The following is a 24,017-nucleotide window of genomic DNA, read 5'->3' on the forward strand; positions in this document are numbered from 1 at the left end:
GTTTCAAAACATGCATTAGAGTTTTAAAATTAATTAAATTACTTTTCCAATGTGCATATTCCTATAGGAAAGGACCAGAAAGGGAGACAGGAAATGGAAATGGTTGACTTGACAGAGCTGTGCTTTAGGGCAGCTGTAGGGTAAGTACTAGAGTCATTCATGTAACTAGCTGCCCACTGCCCACATCTGGCTGTGATTTGCGCATGAGAGAAGGGGGTGTGGGTGGCTCCCAAGTGTAGCATAAACCACTGAAAGATTGTGTGAATGCCGCACTGACCATCGATTTGGGGTTGAGGTGAAGTGTGAGGACCTGGAGCTGATAATGTGACCTCTGAGGACAGGGCCAGGATGGTTAGAAGCCCCCCATGAAGCAGAAAGGAGAGAAGATGTGAGATTGAGAGGCTGGTCCCTGGGGCTGCTAGGGGCCCCCCAGAGCAGCTGATTGTGGTCTTCCCCTCCAGGCGAGGCCATGCTTACCTAAAACCTGGCCATTGGGGCCCAAATCCACGGAGGTGCTGTATGCTGCCAGCCCACTGCGAGGAGAAGGCCAGAGCAAAGGCTTAGCCAGGGACCAGGCCCTTCTGTCTGCCTGGCCCACGGCCACTCTCAGAGGCCCCGCACAGCCTCCTGCCACCTGTGCTCCCCTTGCAGCGCCCACATGGTCATCCTCCCCTGCAGATGCCCTGCCCGGCCTACCTTTGGGACAGTTGGTGTTGGGCGGGTCATTCAGGAACCAGGGAAGGTACTTGTGGAACTCCATCGACAGACAAGTCACAGCGTGAGGCTCACACAGTACTTCAAGCAAGCCAGCGTGCCTGCAGAGAGAGCAGGGCTCCGGGCAGCGGCACCCCCAGGGCCAGCAGCGCTGCTCTGCCCTTCCTTCTGCTCCGTTTCCATCACAGTCCCCAGGCATGCCCCTGCGCCGCAACAGGCATGCGGCTGTGTACTCCAGAGGGATGTGCATTTGTGTAACTGTGGGAGCTCCCCTGTCAGTTATGGAAACTGCTGGCACCCACGGGCCGGTGAGCAAGGGAAGTTTGGGGCAGAGAAACAGGCCCCACGGGGCTTCCCCACTCCACCGACAAAGGCAGCTGCTCCAGGGCAGGGCCACATGCCAATCTCGGCTCTTACTCCCGAATCCCGCTGTCATGAGCGCCAGAACACCCAAGGAGCATGGGCACAACTCAAGAGGGGCATGAGTGCGTGAGTGCCCAGCGGTCCAGCTGGATGGCACGTTTGAGCATGGCCACCCATACATGTGCCCCAAGCCTGGCCCACCTGGACTGACCCTGTCAGTGGGAGTGGGGGGGGGGGTGGCTAAGAGAGCCTTGCCAGGCCTCTCCTTTCTCTCGCCTCAGTTTCCCCAAGCTGTGGCGGGCCATGAGCCCCCTGAGGCCCCACACTCACTGACAGTTGAGGGGCAGAACTCGTCTTTATTGGGGCTAGAGGTATAAAGGCAGCAGCAGGAGGATGGGGTCAGCCAGTCAATTAAGTCATCCACCCAGGAGGAGGCAGAGATAGCCAGGTAAGACCTGAGGGAGAGAGGGTCAGGGGACAGGGCCAGGCCAGGGGACAGGCGCCCTCCCCAGGCACATGGCAGCAGGTGGGCATTGAAGCGGGGGCAGTGAGGCAGAAGGGAGGACTAGAGTGGGGAGGAGGCACAGATGGAGGCAAGCTGGGGCACTCACTGCTCAGGGAACTCAGAGGCATACTGGATCTTCTGGGTTAAGGAGTAGCTGTCGCAGCCTGCGCTGGAGCAGATGGCGTTCATACCCGCCTCACTGGAGAAGTTATAGCCCCCAGTGCTGACAAAGTAGACCGGGGCCCCCACCTCAAAGTAGCGGTTCAGAAAGAGGAAATAGTCCAGCAAGTACGAGTCCTGGAACAGAGGACTGTCATGAGGCTGGGGCCAGACGCATCCCGAGGGGCTCACTCTGGCTCATGCTCACAGAGATACACACTCACATAGGTACACACTCACAGAGGTACCCAAACAGAGGTACATGCACACAGAGTTACAGGCACAGAGGTACACACTCAGAGAGGTACACACACAGAGGTACATGCTCACAGAGGCACAGGCACAGAGGTACACACTCACAGAAGTACACACATGGAGGTACATGCTCACAGAGGTATGCACTCACAGAAGTACATGCTTACAGAGGTACACACTCATAGAGGTACAGGCACAGGGGTACACACAAGAGATACATGCATAGACATACATGATCACAGAGATACATGTACAGTTCCATTACAGAGGTACAGGGTTGGAGATGTACCCACAGAAGTACTCACTCCAAGGTACACACAGCCAAGTATAATCACGGGTACATGCACAAAATACACTCATGTAGGTTTAAGCACAGAGCAACACATTCCACCCTACATGAACACACTCATACACACACAAACATGCACATACATGTAATTTTAGCCCTTCCTGTCATCTCAAATTTGGCACAGCCACAGTCTAACAAGCTGGTCTGTGACCAAAGCCTACGTGTGCATGCACATGTAAACACCCATGTGCACACCCTCAAGGCCGTGTGCTGGGCATCTTCATGGCTTGTTCCCTTCTCCTATTACATAAAACCTCAGAGTGACATCAGGGAAGATGGTGGAGTAGGAAGCACCAGGAATCCATCTCCCCACCTAGACAGCAGTTGCACTGGCAGAATCTTTTTGATGTAACTATTTTGGAACTCTGGGGTCTATTGAGGGCTTGAAGCTTCCAGGGAAAGGCTTGGATTGTAAATTGTAGTTAATTTCAGTCAATTTCAGCTCTTAGCATGATAGCAGCTACCCATCCCTTGTCCTCCCAGCCCTGCGGTGGGCAGACACGCATGCATGCATTCCAGAAGCAGTTTGCACACAGCTTGCAGGATCCAGGGTGGGTGGGCTGTAAGAAACCCATCCCTTAAATATCAGGGATCTATGTTGTGATCACTGATTGCTGCTTCTGATCTCAGTAGTGCAGACAAAGAATCAGCCTGCCATTGTAACCTGCACCAACTCAAGTTGAAGTGACTTCCAAGATATTTAAAGGACAAGTGCCTGATTTATTGTTTTTCCCCTTCATCTTTCCTTTCTTATCCTTTTGGGAGCCAGACATTTAAGGAATAGGACATTCAAAAACAACTACATATGTCGGAGAATTTAGACAATCACCACACAGACCCAGGGAAAGTTGCAGGCTCAGAAAAGACCTGACAAGGCTTTAACTTCACATCTCAGGCTGATCCCCAGGACTGAGACACCAGCAAAAATCATATTTAAAAAAGAGAAAACTCTAGGGAAGGAGAGAAACTGATCTCTAGAGTTATCACATGATAAGACCCAAGTGTCCATTTTTACAACAAAAAAAATCACAAGACATACAAAGAATCAGAAAGGTATAGCCCATACCTAGGAACAAAAATTAATCAACAGACACTGTCCCCGAGAAAGACCAGATAACAGATGTATTAGACAAAGACTTTAAAACAACTGTCTTAGAGAAGCTCAAGGAGCTCAAATAAGATATGGACAAAGTCAGGAAAACAATGCATGGGCAAAATGGAAAGATCAATAAAGAGAAAACATAAAACAGAACCCATAAGAAATTCTGGAGCTGAAAAGTACAATAGCTAAATTCAAAATTCACTACAGGGATTCAAAAGCTTATTTGAGCAGTCAGAAGAAGAGTTAGCACACATGAAGATAGGACAACTGAAATGATCAAATGGGGAACAGAAAAAATAGAATAAAGAAAAGTGAACAAAGCCTAAGGGATCCCTGGGACATCATCAAGCAGACCAACATTCACATCATGGGAATCTCAGAAGGAGAAGAGAAATTGAAGAAATAATGGCAAAAATTTCCCCAATTTGATGAAAGATATAAATATAAACATCCAAGGGCTTAAAAAACTCTATGTAGGCTAAACTTGAAGAGACCCACACCAAGGCACATTACAATCCAACTGTTGAAAGACAAAGACAAAGACAGATCTTTGAAAGCAACAAGAGAGAAGAAACTCATCACATACAAAGGCTCCCCCAACGAGATTAAAGCATATTTCTCGTCAGAAACATTGGAGGCTAGAAGGCAGTGAGTTTGTATATTCAAAGTTCTGAAGGAAAAAAAAAAAGCCTGTCAACCAAGAATCCTATTTCTGGAAAAACTGACCTTCAAAAATGAGGGAGAAATTAATACATTCCCAGATAAAAAAAAATGCTGAAGGAGTTCATTACCAAAAGACCTGCCCTGCAAGAGATGCTCAAAGGAGTCCTTCAGATTGAAATGAAAGGATGCTAGAGTATAACTCAAAACCATGTAAAGAAATAAAGATCCTTGGTAAAGGTAAATACACCAACAATTATAAAAGCTAGTGTTATTGTAACTTTGGTTTGTAACTCCAGTTTTTAATTTCTATATGACATAAGAGACTAACACATTAAAAAAATTATTAGTCCATGTTTTTGGACAAACAATGCATAAATATGTAATTTTGTGACAGCAATAACTGAATGGAGACGGGGTGGAGCTATAAAGGAGCACTTTTTGTATGTTATTGAAGTTAAACTGGTATAAGTTCAAATTAGAGTATTAAAAATTTAGGATATTTAATGTAATCCACATGGTAACTACAAAGAAAATAGCTCCAGAATATACACAACAGGGAAAGATGAGGTGATTTTAAAGTTCCCCTAACAAAAATCAATGAAACATAAAAGAAGTGAGTAATACAGGAAATGAGAGACAAAAAAGTGATAGGACATACAGAAAACAAATAGCACAATGACAGAAGTAAATCCCTCCTAATTACTTTAAGTGTAAACAGATTAAACTCTCCAATCATAAGACAGGATTGGCTGAATGGATAAAAACACATGATGTCTACAACTATATGATGTCTCCAAGAGACTCACTTCAGATCCAAATATACCTACAGGTTGAAAGTAAAAGGATGGGAAAATATAATCTATGCAAATGGTAACCAAAAGAGAGGAGGAGTGGCTGTACTAATATCACACAAAATAGACTTTAAGTCAAAAAGTTTATGCGGCAAAGAAGGATATTATATATAAATAAAAGGTTCAATAAGGCAAAAATAAGTGTGTACAAACATCTACACACCTAACAGGCCATCAAAATCTATGAAGCAAAAATTTAAAGAATTGAAGAGAGAAATAGAACGTTCTACAATAATAGTAGGAGAGTTAAAGATCCCACTCTCAATAATGGATAGGACGCCCAGACAGAAGATGAGTAAGGAAATAGAGGATTTGAACAATAAACTAAACCAACTGGATCTATCAGACAAATATAGAACAGTCTACTCAACAAGAAAAAATACAGGGGCCAGTTAGGAGTGACATCAGCATCATGGTGGAGTGAGCTTCCCCCATTGAACTCTCCTCCTCTAAGACACAACAAAAAGGACACTCATATTCCAACAGAAGCTATTCACACAACACAGGGGACATCTGAGGCACCCAGGCAGCTGTACACCCGAGGACTGAGGTGCTAGAATCCCCAGAGTAAGTGGGAGGAGGTAAGAGGAGCTCCCTTCCTTCCCCAAGGACTGCAACCCAGAGACTGAGACCATGCGGCTCTCAGAGGAGGGGGAGGGGTGGCTCGCCGCGTGAAAACCGGCGCTTTTCAAGACCCCTCACAGCCCATGGGGATCCCCCCATGGAGGGAGAAGAACTGTTGCGAGGGTAGTTTCAACAAGCTAGCCCCTCAGGAGAGCAAAGAGCAACAGTGAGGCAAGAAACCTCTGAGATCAGGGAGGCGAAAGTAAGCCCCCCCACCAACCCAGCCCACCCAACCGGTGCTTCAGCACAGTGGTGCTTCAGCTCAACCCTGTCCCCAGAGGCAGCGGCCCCCAGGTGCCCGGGGCCCACCAGCAGGGGCAGTGTGACTGTGCCCCACCCCCACAGGCAGTGGCCCCCAGGTGCCCAGGCCCATCCATCAGTGGGGCGAGCCTGTGCCCCACACCAGAGGCAGTGGCAGCTCAGGCCCCACCACATCACAGCCCCAGCTGCTCTAGCTGGACCAAGCCACGGACCCAGCTTCCCCAGCTCCACCGTGCCATGGCCCCAGCTCCTTCAGCTTGACTGCCGCCCCCCCCCCAGCTCCAGCTGCTTCAGCTTGGCCTCTGCTCAGGCTCCAGCTGACTTGGCACCAGCAACTTTGGCCCACCACACTCCATTTCCAGCTTCTTTGGCCCAGCGGCGCTCCAGCTCCTCCTCCTTCAGCCCAGCGCACTCCAGTTCCAGCTTCTTCAGCCCAGTAGCGCTCCAGCTCCTGCTTCTTCGGCCCAGTGGCACTTCAGCTGCAGTTGCTTCAACCCACCTGCACCCAAGCCCCAGCTGCTTTGGCCTAGCTGTGCTCCAGTCCCAGCTCTTTCCATGCTCCAGCTCCAGCTGTTGCCATGCTTTCCCCTCAGCAGCCTCCACTCAGCCACGCCTCAGATCAGCCAGGGGCCTATGAGAGGGCCTGCAGATTGAGGTGGGCCGGAATACACAGCCCTTGACCCCCACCCAGCAGCAGCAAGAGGAAACTGCAACCATAAGTTTTCACTATGAGGAAAAGTAAGCCAACAGCAACAGGCACTATGCAAAAATATATTAAATCTACAGACTAAAGGAAAATGACAAGCACCCAGAAGTCAACCCAGAAAGCACAGAAATGTATAACCTTGATGACAGAGGATTCAAAATAGCCATCATAAAAAAGCTTAATGAAATACAAGAAAACACAGACAGACAATTCAATGAAATCAGGAGTTTCTTCACAAAAGAGATTGAAACTATTAAAAAAACCAATCAGAAATCTTAGAGATGAAAAACATAATAGAGGAGATAAAGACAAATCTGGAAGCCTTAGGCATCAGAGCTGACAATATGGAGGAAAGAATTAACAAGATTGAGGACAGCAATGCAGAAATGCTCCAGATGGAGGAGGAAAGGAAACTAAGACTAAAAAGAAATGAAGAAACTCTCCGAGAAATATCCAACTCAATTAGGAAATCCAACATAAGGATTATAGGTATTCCAGAGGGAGAAGAGAGGGAAAAAGGAGCAGAGAACTTGTTCAAAGAAATAATAACTGAGAACTTCCCAAACACAGGGAAGGAGCTGGAAATACCAGTGAACAAAATAAATAGATCTCCTAAATATATCAACATGAAAAGACCCTCTCCAAGGCATATAGTAATAAAGCTGGCAAAAGTCAACGACAAAGAAAAAATATTAAGGGCAGCTAGACCAAAAAAAATAACATACAAAGGATTTCCTATCAGGCTCTCGGCTGATTTCTCAACAGAAACTTTACAGGCTAGGAGAGAGTGGAATGATATATTCAAAATTCTGAAGGACAAAAACTTTCAGCCAAGAATACTCTATCCAGCAAAAATATCCTTCAGATATGATGGAGAAATAATAACTATCCCAGATAAACAAAAGCTAAGGGAGTTTATTGCCACAAGACCCCCACTACAAGAAGTGCTCAAGAAGGCCCTCATCCCTGAGGAAAAAAAAGAGAAAGGGGATTCAAAGTTTTGAACAAGGAGGAAAATAGGTCAACAAAACCAGAAAAATTGCAGTCCTCTATCAAAATAGATTAGTAAACACTTAATTATAAAACCAAAGATCAAGGGAAGGTAAGCATCAAGCATAAATATAACCTCATCATGTTAAACACGAACTTGCAACACAAGAAGGAATAAGATGTGACAACAATAACTTAGAAGGGGAAGAGGAAAGGGATCTAATCGACTTAGTCTAAGCAAATAAGAGGCCATCAAAAATGGACTATCATGGGGCCAGCCCGGTGGCGCAGGTGGTTAAGTGCACGTGCTCCGCTGTGGCGGCCCAGGTTCAGATCCTGGGCATGCACCGACACACCACTTGTTAAGCCATGCTGTGGTAGCGTCCCATATAAAGTAGAGGAAGATGGGCACGGATGTTAGCCCAGGGCCAGTCTTCCTCAGCAAAAAAGAGGAGGATTAGCATCAGATGTTAGCTCAGGGCTGGTCTTCTTCACAAAAAAAAAAAATGGACTATCACATCCACGTGATTTTTTATACAAACCTCATGGTAACCACTAACCAAATAATCAGAACAGAATCACACACGATAAAGAAAAAGAAAACTAAGAGAACCCCCATGCAGAACTACCAAACTGAATTGGTAGTCCGAAACAAACAGGATGAGAAACAAAAGAAATGCAAAAGAACCGGGAAAAGAGTGATAAAATAACAACAACAAACCCCCATGTATCAATAATTACCCTAAATGTAAATGGACTGAACTCTTCAATCAAAAGACACAGAGTGGTGGGATGGATTAAAAAACAAGACCCAATAGGGGCCCGCCCCGTGGCATAGTGGTTAAGGGCACGCACTCCGCTGCTGGTGGTCTGGGTTCAGATCCCAGGCACACACCGATGCACCACTTGTCAGGCCATGCTGTGGCGGCGTCCCATATAAAGTGGAGGAAGATGGACACAGATGTTAGTCCAGCGCCAGTCTTCCTCAGCAAAAAAAAAAAGAGGAGGACTGGCATGGATGTTAGCTCAGGGCTGATCTTCCTCACACACACAAAAAAAACAAGATCCAGCAATATGCTGCCTCCAGGAAACATATCTCAGCTCTAAAGACAAACACAAGCTCAGAGTGAAAGGATGCAAGACAACACTCCAAGCTAATGGCAAACAAAAGAAAGCAGGTATTGCCATACTTATATCAGACAAAGTTGACTGCAAGATAAAAAAGGTAATGAGAGACAAAGAGGGACAATATATAATGATAAAAAGGACACTCCACCAAGAAGACATATCATTTTTAAATATATATGCACCCAATACAGGAGCACCAAGGTAAATAAAGCAACTATTAACAAACCTAAAAGGAGATATTAACAACAACACAATAATAGTAGAGGATCTTAACACCCTACTCTCATCAATGGACAGATCATCCAGACAGAAAATCAATAAGGAAATAATGGACTTAAACGAAAAACTTCACGAGATGGACTTAACAGATATATATAGAGCACTCCATCAAAACACAGCAGATTACACATTTGTCTCAAGCACACATGGAACATTCTCAAGAATAGACCAGGTCCGGCCTGGTCGTGCAAGCGGTTAAGTGCACGCACTCTGCTTTGGGCGGCCCAGGGTTCACAGGTTCAGATCCCGGGTGTACACCGACACACCACTTGGTAAGCCATCCTGTGGCGGTGTCCCATATAAAGCAGAGGAAGATGGGCACAGTGTTAGCTCAGGGCCACTCTTCCTCAAAAAAAAGGGGAGGATTGGCATCAGATGTTAGCTCAGGGCTAGTCCTCCTCACACACACAAAAAAAGAATAGACCATGTGTTAGGAAATAAGGCATGCTTATATAAATTTAAGAAGATTGAAATCATAACAAGCATCTTTTCTGACCATAATGCCATGAAGCTAGAAATCAACTACAAGGAAAAATCTGGGAGAGTGACAAAGCTATGGACACTTAACAACATGCTACTAAACAACCAACGGATCATTGATGAAATTAGAGGAGAAATCAAAGCATATCTGGAGATAAATGAAAATGAAAATACACCATACCAACTCATAAGGGATGCAGCAAAAGTGGTCCTGAGAGGGAAACTCATAGCAATTCAGGCCCACCTTAACAAACAAGAAAAAGCCCAAATAAGCAACCTCAAACTATGCCTAACAGAATTAGAAAAAGAAGAACAAACAAAGCCTAAATCAGCAGAAGGAGGGAAATAATAAAAATCAGAGCAGAAATAAATGAAATTGAAATAAAAAAAATAGTAGAAAGGATCAATGAAACAAACAGCTGGTTCTTTGAGAAGATAAACAAAATTGACAAACCCTTAGCCAGACTCACCAAGAAAAAAAGAAAGAAGGCTCAAAGAAATAAAATTAGAAATGAAAAAGGAGAAATTACAACAGATACCACAGAAATACAACAGATTATAAGAGAATACTATGAAAAACTATATGCCAACAAATTGGACAATCTAGAAGAAATGGATAAATTCCTAGACTCATACAACCTCCCAAAACTGAATCAAGAAGAAATAGAGAACCTGAATAGACCAATCACAAGTAAAGAGATTGAAACAGTAATCAAAAACTTCCCAAAAAGTAAAAGTCCAGGACCAGATGGCTTCTTTGGAGAATTGTACAAAACATTCAAAGAAGACTTAATACCTATCCTTCTCAAACTATTCCAAAAAATAGAGGAAGATGGAACACGTCCCAACACATTCTACAAGGCCAACGTCACCCTGATACCAAAGCCAGACAAAGACAATACTAAGAAGGAAAACTACAGACCAATATCACTGAGGAACATAGATGCAAAAATCCTCAACATAATATTGGCAAACTGAATACAGCAATACATTAAAAAGATCATACACCATGATCAAGTGGGATTTATACTAGGGACACAGGGATGGTTCAACATCCACAAATCAACCAATGTGATACACCATGTTAACAAAACAAGGAATAAAAACCATATGATCGTCACAATAGATGCAGAGAAGGCTTTTGACAAGATCCAACATCCACTTATGATAAAAACTCTCAACAAAATGGGTATAGAAGGAAAGTACCTTAACATAATAAAGGCCATAAATGACAAACCCACAGCCAACACTATACTCTATGGGGAAAAACTGAAAGCCATCCCTCTGAAAACAGGAACAAGATAAAGGTGCCCACTCTTGCCACTCTTATTCAACACAGTACTGGAGGTTCTGGCCAGAGCAATTAGGCAAGAAAAAGAAATAAAAGGAATCCAAATAGGCAACAAAGAAGTGAAACTCTCACTGTTCGCAGATGACATGATTTTATATACAGAAAACCCTAAAGAACCCATTGGAAAACTATTAGAAATAATCAACAACTAGAGCCAAGTGGCAGGGTACAAAATCAACTTAGAAAACTCAGTTGCATTTCTATATACCAACAACGAACTAACAGAAAGAGAACTCAAGAAGACAATCCCATTTACAATTGCAAAAAAAAGAATAAAATATCTAGGAATAAATTTAACCAAGGGAGTGAAAGACCCATACATTGAAAACTATAAGACATTATTGAGTGAAATCAATGATGACATAAAGAAATGGAAAAATATTCCATGCACTTGGATTGGAAGAATCAACATAGTTAAAATGTCCATACTACCTAAAGCAATCTACAGATGCAATGCAAACCCAATCAGAATCTCAAGGACATTCTTCACAGAAATAGCACAAAGAAAACTAACATTCATATGGGGCAACAAAAGACTCCGAATATCTAAAGCAATCCTGAAAAAGAAGAACAAGGCTGGAAGCATCACAATCCCTGACTTCAAAACATACTACAAAGAGACAGTAATTAAAACAGCATGGTACTGGTACAAAAACAGACACACAGATGAATGGAACAGAATTGAAAGTCCAGAAATAAAACTTCATATCTACAGGCAGCTAATCTTCGACAAAGGAGCTAAGGACATACAGTGGAGAAAGGAAAATCTCTTCAATAAATGATGCTGGGAAAACTGGACAGCCACTTGCCAAAGAATGAAAGTAGACCATCTTCTTTTGCCATACACAAAACTAACTCAAAATGGATCAAAGACCTGAAGGTGAGACCTGAAACTATAAAACTCCTGGAGGAAAATATAGGTAGTACACTATTCGTCATCAGCCATAAAGGGATCTTTTTGAATTCCATGTCTACTCAGACAAGGGAAACACAAGAAAAAATAAACAAGTGGGACTTCATCAGATTAAAGAGCTTCTACAAGGCAAATGAAACCACAATCAAAATGAATAGGGAACCCACCAGCTGGGAAAACATATTTGCAAACCATATATCTGACAAGGGATTAATTTCTATAATATATAAAGAACTCACACAACTGAATAACAAAAAAACAAACAACTGATCAAAAAATGGGCAGAGGAAATGAAGAGACACTTCTCCAAAGAAGATATACAGATGGCCAAGAGGCACATGAAAAGATGCTCAACATCACTAATCATCAGGGAAATGCAAATCAAAACTACACTAAGATATCATCTTACACCCATTAGAATGGCTATAATCACCAAGACAAAAAGCAACAAATGCTGGAGAGGCTGTGGAGAAATGGGAACCCTAATCCACTGCTGATGGGAATGCAAACTGGTGCAGCCTCTATGGAAAATAGTAGGAGATTCCTCAAAAAATTAAAAATAGAAATACCTTATGATCCAGCTATCCCACTACTGGGTATCTATCCAAGGAACCTGAAATCAACAATCCAAAGAGGCTTATGCACCCCTATGTTCATAACAGCATTATTCACTATAGCCAAGACATGGAAGCAACCCAAATGTCCCTTGACTGATGATTGGATAAAGAAGATGTGGTATATACATACCATGGAATACTACTCAGCCATAAAAAAAGACAAAATCGTCCCCTTTGCAACAACATGGATGGACCTGGAGGGTATTATGTTAAGTGAAATAAGCCAGAAAGAGAAAGACAAACAGTGCATGATTTCACCCATATGTGGAAGACAAACCAACACATGGACAGATAGAACTGTTTGGTGGTTATCAGGGGCTCGGGGGGTGGGGAGTGGGCACAAGGGGTGGAGGGATGCACTTATATGGTGACTGACAAACAATAATGTACAAAAAAAATTTCACAGTAAAAAAAGTAATAATAAAAAAATAAAAATATTTAAAATTAAAAAAAAAAAAATACAGGGGCCAGCCCTGTGGCCCAGTGGTTAAGTTCTGTGTGCTCCGCTTCTGTTGCCCAGATTCTGTTCCCAGGCGCGGACCCACACCACTCGTCGGTGGCCATGCTGTGGCGGTGACCTATATACAAAATAGAAGAAGACTGGCACAGGTGTTAGCTCAGGGCAAATCTTCCTCAGCAAAATAAATAAATAAATAAAATAGCCAGATCGTTAATAAAAAGAGAGAGAGAAAAAAATACACATTCTTCTCAAATACACATGGAAGATTCTCTGGCATAAACCATGTGTTAGGCCACAAATTGAATCCCGACATTTAAAAATATAGATATCATATGATTCTTTGACCCCAATGGGATGAAGTTAGAAATTAATAACAGGGAAAACTGGAAAATTCACAAACTTGTGGAAATTATACATCACACTTTTACACAACCAATGGGTCAAAGAACAAATCACAAGGGAAATCAGAAAATACTTAGAGGCAAATAAAAGTGAAGGCACAACATACCAAACCTATGGGATGCAGCAAAAGGGATGCTAAGGAGGAAATTTATAGCTGTAAATGTTTACATTAAAAAAGAAGAAAGATCTCAAGTCATCATCCTAACTATACAACTTAAGGAACTAGGGGGAAAAAAACTAAACCCAAACTTAGCAGGAGGAAGGAAATAATAAAAATTAGAGCAGAGATAAATAAAATAGAGACTAGGAAAACAATATAGAAAATCAACAAAACAAAGCATTGGTTCTTCAAAAAGATTAACAAAATTGACAAACATTTAGCTAGATTGACTAAGAAAAAAAAGACTCAAATTACTAAATCAGAATTTAAAGTAGGGACATAACTGACTCTACAGAAATAAAGAGAATTATAAGAAAGTACTATGAACAATTGTACACCAACAAATTGCATAACCTAGATGAAATGGACAAATTCCTGGAAACACAAAGCTGACCAAGACTGAATCAAGAAGAAATAGAAAATCCGAATAGACTTACAGCTAGTAAGGAGATTGAATCAGTAATAAAAAAAAAAAAAAAAAAAAAAAAAAAAAACCTCCCCAACCTAGAAAAGCCCTGGTCTTGATGGCTTCACTGGTAAATTCTACCAAACATTTAAAGAGGAACTAATAGCAATACTCTTTAAACTCTTCCAAAAAATCAAAGAGGGGGAAACATTTTTAACTCATTCTAAAAGGCCAGCATTGCCCTGATACCAAAGCCAGACAAAAACACTACAAGAGGGCCGGCCCCATGGCTTAGTGGTTAAGTGCACACACTCCGCTACTGGCAGCCTGGGTACGGATCCCGGGCGCACACCGAGGCACCGCTTCTCCGGCCATGCTGAGGCCACGTCCCACATACAGTAACTAGAATGATGTGCAACTATGACATACGACTATCTACTGGGGCTTTGGGGGAAAAAAAGGAGGAAGATTGGCAATAGATGTTAGTTCAGAGCCGGTCTTCCTCAGCAAAAAGAGGAGGATTAGCGTGGATGTTAGCTCAGGGCTGATCTTCCTCACCAAAAAAAAAAAAACACTACAAGAAAAGAAAAACTACAGACAAATACCCCGTATGAATATTCATGCAAAAATCCTCAACAAAATACTAGCAAGTTGAAGTCAACAATACATTAAAAGGATCATACACCTAGACCAAGTGGGATTTATTCCCAGAATGCAAGGATGGTTCAACATACAAAAATCAATCAATGTGATGCACCACTTTAAAAGAATGGAGAGGGCCAGCCCAGATGGCCTAGTGGTTAAGTTTGGCTCACTCCACTTTGGCAGCCAGGGTTCAGTTCCCGGGCATGGACCTACACCACTCGTCTGTCAGTGGCCATGCTGTGGCAGCAGCTCACCTACAAAAAGAGGAAGATTGGCAGTGACTGTTAGCTTAGGGCAAATCTTCCTCAGCAAAAATAAGTAAATAGGTAAATAAATAGAATGGGGGGAAATCACATGATCATCTCAACAGCTGTAGAAAAAGCATGACAAAATCCCACATCCTTTCATGATTTAAAAAAAAAAAAGATGCAGGAAAGTAGAATACAAGAAAGTTCCTCCACATGATCAAGTCAGATATGAAAATCCCACAGCTGACATCACACTAACTGGTGAGAGACTGAGAGTTTTCCTCTAAGATTAGGAACAAGACAAGGATGCCCACTCTCAACACTTCTATTCAGCATAGTACTGAAGTCCTAGCCAGAGTAATTAGGCAAGAAAAAGAAGTTAAAGGCACCTAAACTGGAAAGGAAGAAGTAAAATGATCTCTGTTCACAGATTACATGATCTTACATACATAAAACTCTAAAATTCCACTAAAAATCTGTTAGAACCAATAAACAAATTCAGCAAAGTTGCAGATTACAAAATCAACACACAAAAATCAGTTTCATTTCTATACACGAACAATGAATAATCCAAAAAGGAAATTAAGAAAACAATTCCATTTATGATAGCATCAAAAAGAATAAAATACTCAGAAATTAACTTCACCGAGGAGGTGAAAGACTTATACACTGAAAACTACAACACATTGCTGAAAGAAATTAAAGAAGACATAAATAAAGAGAAACACATCCCATGTTCATGGGTTGGAAGACTTAATATTGTTATGATGTCAACATTACCCAAAGTGATCTACAGATTCAATGCAATCCCTACCAAAATCACAACGACTTTTTTGCAGAAATAGAAAAATCTATCCTAAAATTCATGTTGGAATCTCAAGGGACCCCAAATAGCCAAAGCAATCTTGACAAAGAAAAACAAAGCTGGAAGACTCACATTTCCTGACTTCAAAATTTACCACAAAGATATGGTACTCAAAACAGTGTGGTATTGGCATAAAGTCAGACATATAGACCAATGGAATAGAATAGACAGCCCAGAAATAAACTCTTACATATATGGTGAAATGATCTTTGACAAGGGAGCCAAGACTATTCAATGGGGAAAGGACAGTCTTTTCAACAAATGGTGCTGGGAAAACTGGATCTCCACATGCAAAAGAATGAAGTTGGACCTTCAAAAATATGCATACTTATATACAAAAATCAACTCAAAATGGATCAAAGACCTAACCTTAAGAGCTAAAACTATAAAATTCTTAGAAGAAAACATAGGGGGAAACCTTCAAAACATTGGATTTGGTGATGATTTCTTCTTGAATATAACACCAAGGCACAATTAACAAAGGGAAAAATTGACAAATTGGATTTTATGAAAATTAAAAACTTTTGTGCATCAAAGGACATTGCCAATAGAGTAAAAAGGCGACCAATATAAATGGAGAAAATACTTGCAAATCATGTATCTGATAAGGGATTAATATCTAGAATATTTAGAGAACTCTTAAAACTCAACAACAAAAATACCCCAATGTGATTCAAAAATTGGCAAAAGACTTGAATAGACATTTCTCCAAAGAAGATATATGAATGGCCAAAAGATGTTCAACCTCACAAATCATTAGGGAAATGCAAATCAAAACCACAATGAGATACCACCTCACACCCATTGTATGGTTACTATAAAAAACAAAACAAAACAAAACAAAAACAGAAAACAAGTGTTGGCGAGGATGTGGAGAAATTGGAACCCTGTGCACTGTTGGTGGGAATGTAAAATGGTGCTGCTACTGTGGAAAACAGTATGGTGGTTCCTCAAAAAATTAAAATGAGAATTACCATATGATTTACCAATTCCACTTCTGGATATATATCCAAAAGAATTGAAAGCAGGGTCTCTAAGAGATATTTGTACACTCATGTTCATAGCAGCATTTTTCACAATAGCTAAAATATGTAAACAACCCAAGTGTCCATGGAAGGATGAATGGATAAGCAAAATGTGGTGTATATATGTATTTATATATATATATGAATATTATTCAGCCTTAAAAAAGAAGAAAATTCTGACACATGCTACAGCATGAATAAACCTTGAGGACACAATGCTCAGTAAAGAAGCCAGTCACAAAAAGACAAATAGTTGTATGATTCCTCTTATATGAGGTCCCTAGAGCGGTCAAATTCAGAGACAGAAAGTAGAATGGTGGGTGCCAGAGGCTGGAGGAGGGGGATGGGAGTTAGTGTTTAATTTTAATGGGGACAGAGTTTTAGTTTTACAGGATGAAAAGAGTTATGGAGATGGATGGCGGTGATGGCTGCACAATAATGTGAGTGTACTTAATGCCACTTAAAACTGGTTAAATTAGTAAATTTTATCAGTATTTAACCAGAATAAAAAAATTGAAAGAAATAAATTTTTTAAAGTAATAAGAAACAAACTAATCTCCCCCAAAGAAAAATCAACAAAAGGCATAAACATAAAACCTCGGCTGGGTCTTGTAGCCCATCACCTCCTTCCTTCTTGGTCCTCGGCTTGGCCCACCAGGCCCCTGATACCCACTCTGGGGGCCCTGGGACCCTCTTCTCCTCAGTCCTGTGAGCAGCCCCCAGGGCCACCGTGGGTGGGAGGGTCGTTCTGGACTCTTGATGGCTTTGCCACCTCCTCTCACTCCCTGTGGTGGCTCAAAGGTGCCGTCCTGGCTGTCCACTCTCCTCCCTCCTCATTGCGCTTCCCAGGCCAGCGCCACCTGCAGATGGTATCCAGACTGCTCGTTCCAGGCCTCCTGCCAGCACCCAGACACCATCACCGTCCCCAGAGTGGCCCTGGATGTCCGAGTCCCCATGATGCTCTTTCTCCCCCGGAACCTGGGCACATGGACTTCCTTCCCCCAGCCACCAGCTCAGGGAGCCTCTGGAGCACCCAGAGGAGCAGCGGGTCCCTGGTCTTGTGGATGTGCGGTGCCTGTCAACCTCATATGCTTGCTGGCCTTGGCCCGGCGGTCAGCAGCCTTCCCCCTGGCCTCCAGCTGTCGGACTTGGCCCCCACTCCTCCCACCCATGGTCACTGCCAGGCCCAGGAAATGCTCCTTCGCTGCCCCAGCCTCCCATAGGTCAGTACTGGCACCCTCACTGCCTTCCTCTGCAAATCCTACACGTGCTCAGACCTCCTCAAACCCCTCCTCCGCCCAGGAGCCCCTCAGACCCCTTGAGCCAAGGGGTTCTTTCCTTCCCCAGAGCCCTCCACCCTCGATGTCTGTCAGGGGGCTGTTCCACGGCGGGCTGCTGTGGACCCAGGCCTGAGGATGTGGAGCACCCAGCACAGGGCAGGCGCTGAGCGAGCTGTCGTCACTCTGCCTGGACAATCATCTCATGGGGCCAGCCCTCCGGACGCCTGCCTGGTCGTCTCCCTCACGCAGCCTGGGGTTGGCGCTGTGCTCCCCCGCCTTTTGCACACCTATGCGACTCCTTTCCCCAGGTCCCCGCGGTGAGCAGTCCCGCCCCGCCTGCTGTGTGCTGCTGACCCTCCCCGCGTCCCAGGGGACTGAGGGCAGGGGAGGGGAGGCACCCACCCGAGGCCACGGGGCACGGCTCACCTTGGGCAGGGCCAGCTCCTGGTCCAGCCCCAAGCTGATGTGGCTCGTGAGATAGAGACACCATCCGAACAGGGCCAGGAACCCCAGAAGCTGAGGAGGAAGCCGCAGCGTGCGAGCCGCCCTGCCCAACAGCTCCCCACCGCCTCCCACTCGGGGTCCGGTCGGGGCGTCAGGAGAAACAGTCTCGAGTTGGGCAGACCTGAATCCCGGCCGCCCCCAGCCCCTCCGACGACAGGCAAGGGAGGATGGAGGCTGCCAGACCCTCCCGCCCACTCACCACGGCGGCGCGGGTGACCGGGGGCAGCAGCAGTGGGGCGTAGAACTCGCGGCAGGAGCGGAGCAGGAGCCCCTCGCCCCGGGCCGGCGAGGGCAGCTCCCGGGCGCTGCGGCAGCTGCAGAAGGCCAGTCGCGAGGCCTGGGGGGAGCCAGCGCCTCAAGGTGGCCCCAAAGCAGACCCTGGGACCGCCTTCCTCCCGTGCGCGCGCCCCCTTCCGTGGGTGGCCCCTGCCAGCGCGGCGCCGTGGGGACGCGCCAGTGTGCTATTTTCTTTGTTTTTGTTTACTACCGTTATAAAATATCTTTGAATTTTGCACCTTCCTGGAAACAGTAGCTCCCCGGCAACCTCTCATTTGTATTTTATTTCTCGACCTCCTGTACTTTAAAAGGTTTCATCGTATTCCTCAAAATCGCCAAAATGAAATTACTTTTCTATGGGGCATTGGGGACCACACGGCTAAACATTCCAGCACGCTGTTCCTGCACCCAACTCTGAGCCTCTCTGCAAAGTGAAGCCACCCCATTCCCGCCAAAATGGGGGCAAGGGGTGGGTCCCTCAGTCCTGCCGCCAAGCCTACCTCCTGCCTCCTGCAGTGGAGGGAAAGCAGGGCCAAGAAAGCAGAGATTTGCAGCAGCAAGTGAGGATCACCCCGAAGCCTGAGGTCAGGGCAAAGGTTCCAAAGCTGGCATGGGATTCAGGGCCCCTGGGGGGGCAGGGGTGAACCTCAGGGTGTGAAGCCTGCTCAGAATGGTTGCAGAGGGAAGGGGGCTGCCCACACCCACTGCCTCCAAGGGGTGCCTGGTGGGGCGGGGGCTGCCCAGGCTCACCTAGGAAGAAGAGTCCAAGAGACTGCACAGCAGCATGCTGGGGCCCACCCTGCCCAGGGCTTGGCCGATGTGGGCCTCCCGTCACTCCCCTGCCCTCTGAGGCAGTCTCTGTGTGAGGACAGCAGGGCCAGGGTACAGAGCTGGCCAAGGGCTCCATCCCTCACAGGCCAGCAGGGAGCTGACACATGCCCTCACTCCCCAAGGCACAGCCATTGCCCAGAGATCCAGCCAGGCCTGAGGAACTGACCCGGCCTTCCCTAGTCAGGAGCAGACCCTGCTAACACTCTGCTCTGCCACGTCTTCCACCTCTCAGGGTCTGGCCCAGAGAAATGCTTGGTGTGTTTCGGGATGTCCATGGCATCCTTGCTCCAATACATCACTAGAACCCTAAATGTTCATCAACAGGAGAGACTAAATTGACTGTCTTGTCCTTCCGTGGAATGCTACGTGTCAGCATAAAGATGGGAGGTGGCTCTAATGTGCTGCCTGACTCCTTTACCAGGCGGCGTGTGGGGCTGACAGAGAGCAAGTTCAGGTGACATACACAGTATGAGTGTATTTACGTGAAAGATAAACACGAAGCACTGTTTTCTACAGGAATTGTAAACACAAACGTCAATGCCTAGGAAGAGTCTGCACGGAGCCCGGCAGGGTTGCATCTGGGCGTGGAGGGAGCAGATGGGGGCATGCAGAACTCCTGCACTCTTACCTGGTACTCGAGAACAAAGGTGAACATGTTGTCGGCCCCCACAGCATGCAGCAGGAAAGGCACCACTTGAAGGATCACCAGCGAGGAGGGGATGCCCAGGTAGGAGAAGAAGCCCATGGCAGCCGTGACTGCTCCCAACACCACGGCCATTCCGCCCAGGCCCAGCGGGGCCTTGGAGTCCACCTGCAATGGGACTAGGCTCAGCCTCCTGGCTGCAGGGCTGCCCACTGCGCCCCCACCCCGACCTAGAGGAAGGCAGTGGACAGCAGGCAGGCTTGCTCAGTGCTTCTGTGTTCGAGCCACTCTGCAGAGCCATCCTCCCAAGGGCAGGTCCACGTGAGCCTGCCACTTCTTCCTCGAGCGTGCATTTTAAGATATTTTAAATATCTTAAAAGATGTCCATACTTCCTAAAGCCATCTATAGATTCAATGCAATCCCTATCAAAGTTCCAACAACATTTTTCACAGAAATAGAACAAAGAATTCTAAAATTTTATGGAACAACAAAAGACCCCGAATAGCTAAAGGAATCCTGAGAAAAAAGAACAAAGCTGGAGGTATCACACTCCCTGACTTCAAAATATACTACAAAGCTATAGTAACCAAAACAGCATGGTACTGGCACAAAAACAGACACACAGATCAGTGGAATAGAATCGAAAGCCCAGAAATAAACCCACACATCTATGGACAGCTAATCTTTGACAAAGGAGCCAAGAACATACAATGGGGAAAAGAAAGTCTCTTCAACAAATGGTGTTGGGAAAACTGGATAGCCATATGCAAAAAAATGAAAGTAGATCCTTACCTTACACCATACACAAAAATTAACTCCAAATGGATTAAAGACTTGAATGTAAGACCTGAAACTGTGAAAGTTCTAGAAGAAAACACAGGCAGTATGCTCTTCGACATCGGTCTTAGCAACATCTTTTCAAACACCACATCTGACCGGGAAAGAGAAACAATAGAAAAAAAAAACAAATGGGACTACATCAAACTAAAAAGCTTCTGCACAGCAAAGGAAACCATCAACAAAACGAAAAGACAACCTAACAATTGGGAGAAGATATTTGCAAACCATACATCTGATAAGGGCTTAATCTCCAAAATATATAAAGAACTCATGCATCTCAACAACAAAAAAACTACCAACCCAATTAAAAAATGGGCAAAAGACCTGAACAGACATTTCTCCAAAGAAGATATACAGATGGCCAACAGACACGTGAAAAGATGTTCAAAGTCACTAATTATCAGGGAAATGCAAATCAAAACTACAATGAGATATCACCTCACGCCCGTCAGAATGGCTATAATTAACAAGACAGGAAACAACATGTGTTGGAGAGGATGTGGAGAGAAGGGAACTCTCATACACTGCTGGTGGGAGTGCAAACTGGTGCAGCCACTATGGAAAACAGTATGGAGATTCCTCAAAAAATCAACGATAGAACTACCATATGATCCAGCTATTCCACTGTTGGGTATTTATCCAAAGAACTTGAAAACACCAATTTGCAAAGGTACATGCACCCCTGTGTTCATTGCAGCCTTATTCACGATAGCCAAGACTTGGAAGCAACCTAAGTGCCCATCAAGGGACGAATGGATAAAGAAGCTGTGGTATATATACACAATGGAATACTACTCAGCCATAAGAAACGACGAAATCCAGCCATTTGTGACAACATGGATGGACATTGAGGGTATAATGCAAAGTGAAATAAGTCAGAGGGAGAAGGTCAAATACCGTATGATTTCCTTCATTAAGTAGTAGATAGTGACAACAATGGACGGATACATAGGGACAGAGATTGGATTGGTGGTTGCCAGAGGGGAGGGGGGGAGGGAGGAGGGTGAAAGGGATAATTCGGTGCATGTGTGTGGTGATGGGTTGTAATTAGTATTTTGGTGGTGAACATGATGTGGTCCATGCAGAAATAGAAGTACAATGATGTACACCTGAAATTTTTACAATGTTATAAACCAATGTTACTGCAATAAACAAAAAATTAAAAAAAAAAAAAAGATATTTTAAACATTAGCTTTGCATTTGCACAAGTGAGGTGTCAAGGAGCAGAATGAAAGCTCAAGAGGCCTGTTGAATCAGAACACTTCCAAAAAGTATCACCCCCTGGGGGAGCCACTCTGGGTGGTCTGCTTTGCTATTTCGGGATGCTCTGGTTGGAAAGGTTCTAGACACCCTGATGGGCCAGTCCACCCTCACTGTGCCCCTCCCACTTCTCACCTGCACTCGGTGCCAGCTGGAGTAGCTGCCCAGGGCCAAGGAGATGTACAGAAAGATGACTATGTAGCTGACAGCGAAGATGGGGAGGTCCTGGAACGTGGTGCGGTTGATCTCATCCTCCAGGGAGCGCTGTGGACACACACCCAACCAGCCCCACTGACCACGCCGGCTCCAGCCAGCCTGGCTCCCAAGAGCTTCGTCAGTGTGTGCTACATGTGTGACCCGCTGTGAGCCCAGCAAAGCTGAAAGGACAGCTGTCACATCACCCCATCCTCCAGAGCAGGTGGCCACTGGCCCAAGGTCAGTCAGGAGCGGAGAGGCCAGGACGGGGACACGAGAACCTGCCCAAAGACACCTGGGTCATCCCCCCAGAGCCAGCACCCACAGCCCCTACCTCTGCCATGAATGTGACCTGGAACATGCCAGCTGTCCGATGCTGGAAGTCTCGCATCTCCTCCAAGAAGCCCCACTCCCAGAGCTTAGCCTGGGCCAGCCGGGGGTCCCCAGGAGGGTAATTGTTTAGGGACAAGGTCACGATCAGGGCATCCGCCTCAGAATAGTCCTTCCCTGGGATGAGAAATGCTTAGCCACCCTCCAGCCACACTCTCGTTCCCCCTCCTCCAGCCTTACCCCGCCTCCCTTCGTGGATTCCATCCTCACCCCTGCCTCCCCATCCTCCACTCCAGCTACACCCCTGCTTCCTCTCCCTCACTCTGTCTTCACGCCGTCTCCTCTCTCCACTCCATCCTCACCCCTGCCTCCCCTCTCCCCGACTCCATTCTCACCTCTGCCTCCCCTTCCCCCACTCCCTCTCCCCAGTCCATCCTCAGGCTTGCCTCCCCTCCCGCCATTCTGACCTCACCCTGCCTCCCCTCTCCCACTCCAGCTGCACCCCCGTCTCCCCTCCCCCCACCTCCCTCAACTGAGTCATTGTCTAACCCCGTACACTCCACTTCCCTCCCTTAGCCAAGGGCAAGGCCTTTGGGCCCAGGCACAAGACTAGAGAATCTGAGCAGCACTGGAAAAGATGCAGGAGGTGGCAGAGAAAGGAGGCAGGACAGGCACGTCTGCAGCCCCCACAAGCCCGGCCACCCCAGGCATCACCACCCCACCCTTGTGCCCATTAATCCTGCTCCATATTCCCCCTCACTGGCCTCCCCTGGAGCCACCCAGCTTACCTTTATAGCCCCCTATGGCGAGGAAAGGGAAGACAGGGGTCCCATAGTCAGCCATGCAGCTCAGAGCCAGGGCCGTGCCATCTTTGAAGGTGAGTGGGGCACTGAAGGGAGAGGGAAGGACCATTCCTAGCCCATTCCTGCTCCCATCACCACAGCCCCGGCACCCCACCCCAGGCCCCCAACACCATTGCCTGACCCTGTGTCAGAACCATTTCTCCCAACAAAATCTCACGTGGCCCAATCCAGAGTAGACTGGAGCTCCCCAGACCGGGGGCTGCCCAAGCTGTCATCTCCCCCGACACCAGCCCGACTCTTCAGGCTCCATCACCATCTCATCCCAGATGAGGTGGGTGGCTGAGCATCACACCCACGGTCCCCCAGGGTGGGGGCCAGGGCCTGAGGCCACAGACTTGGGCACAACCACTGAGTCCTAACTACTGGCAGAACCAGACAGGTCTCATGCTGCCCACAGCCTTCTTCTCCCGCTGGCCGGGAACCCTCCAGGCCCTGAGTTAGGATTTCTTTCCTTCTTGTGGACACTTTACCAG

The 24,017-nt window shown here is 45.8% G+C and overlaps 2 protein-coding genes across 2 annotated transcripts in view; one reads left to right on the forward strand and one right to left on the reverse strand.

The window, feature by feature from the left end:
- OGDH (oxoglutarate dehydrogenase) overlaps positions 1–24,017 on the forward strand; it is a 394,430-nt gene that overhangs the window by 232,140 nt on the left and 138,273 nt on the right. The window lies entirely within an intron of this gene.
- Positions 1–24,017, reverse strand: part of NPC1L1 (NPC1 like intracellular cholesterol transporter 1) — a 32,293-nt gene that overhangs the window by 3,629 nt on the left and 4,647 nt on the right. Inside the window, 16 exon segments of the mRNA XM_087434688.1 lie at positions 478–533; positions 693–774; positions 777–815; positions 1,408–1,532; positions 1,689–1,879; positions 18,228–18,317; positions 18,505–18,642; positions 19,082–19,143; positions 19,146–19,181; positions 19,184–19,207; positions 19,332–19,343; positions 19,346–19,439; positions 20,041–20,223; positions 22,292–22,420; positions 22,686–22,858; positions 23,470–23,570. Of these exon segments, the coding sequence (XP_087290814.1) occupies positions 478–533; positions 693–774; positions 777–815; positions 1,408–1,532; positions 1,689–1,879; positions 18,228–18,317; positions 18,505–18,642; positions 19,082–19,143; positions 19,146–19,181; positions 19,184–19,207; positions 19,332–19,343; positions 19,346–19,439; positions 20,041–20,223; positions 22,292–22,420; positions 22,686–22,858; positions 23,470–23,570 (1,535 nt within the window).

This window comes from Ceratotherium simum, chromosome 1 (assembly GCF_057802395.1).
Source record: "Ceratotherium simum simum isolate JZ-2026a chromosome 1, ASM5780239v1, whole genome shotgun sequence".
NCBI lineage: Eukaryota > Metazoa > Chordata > Mammalia > Perissodactyla > Rhinocerotidae > Ceratotherium > Ceratotherium simum.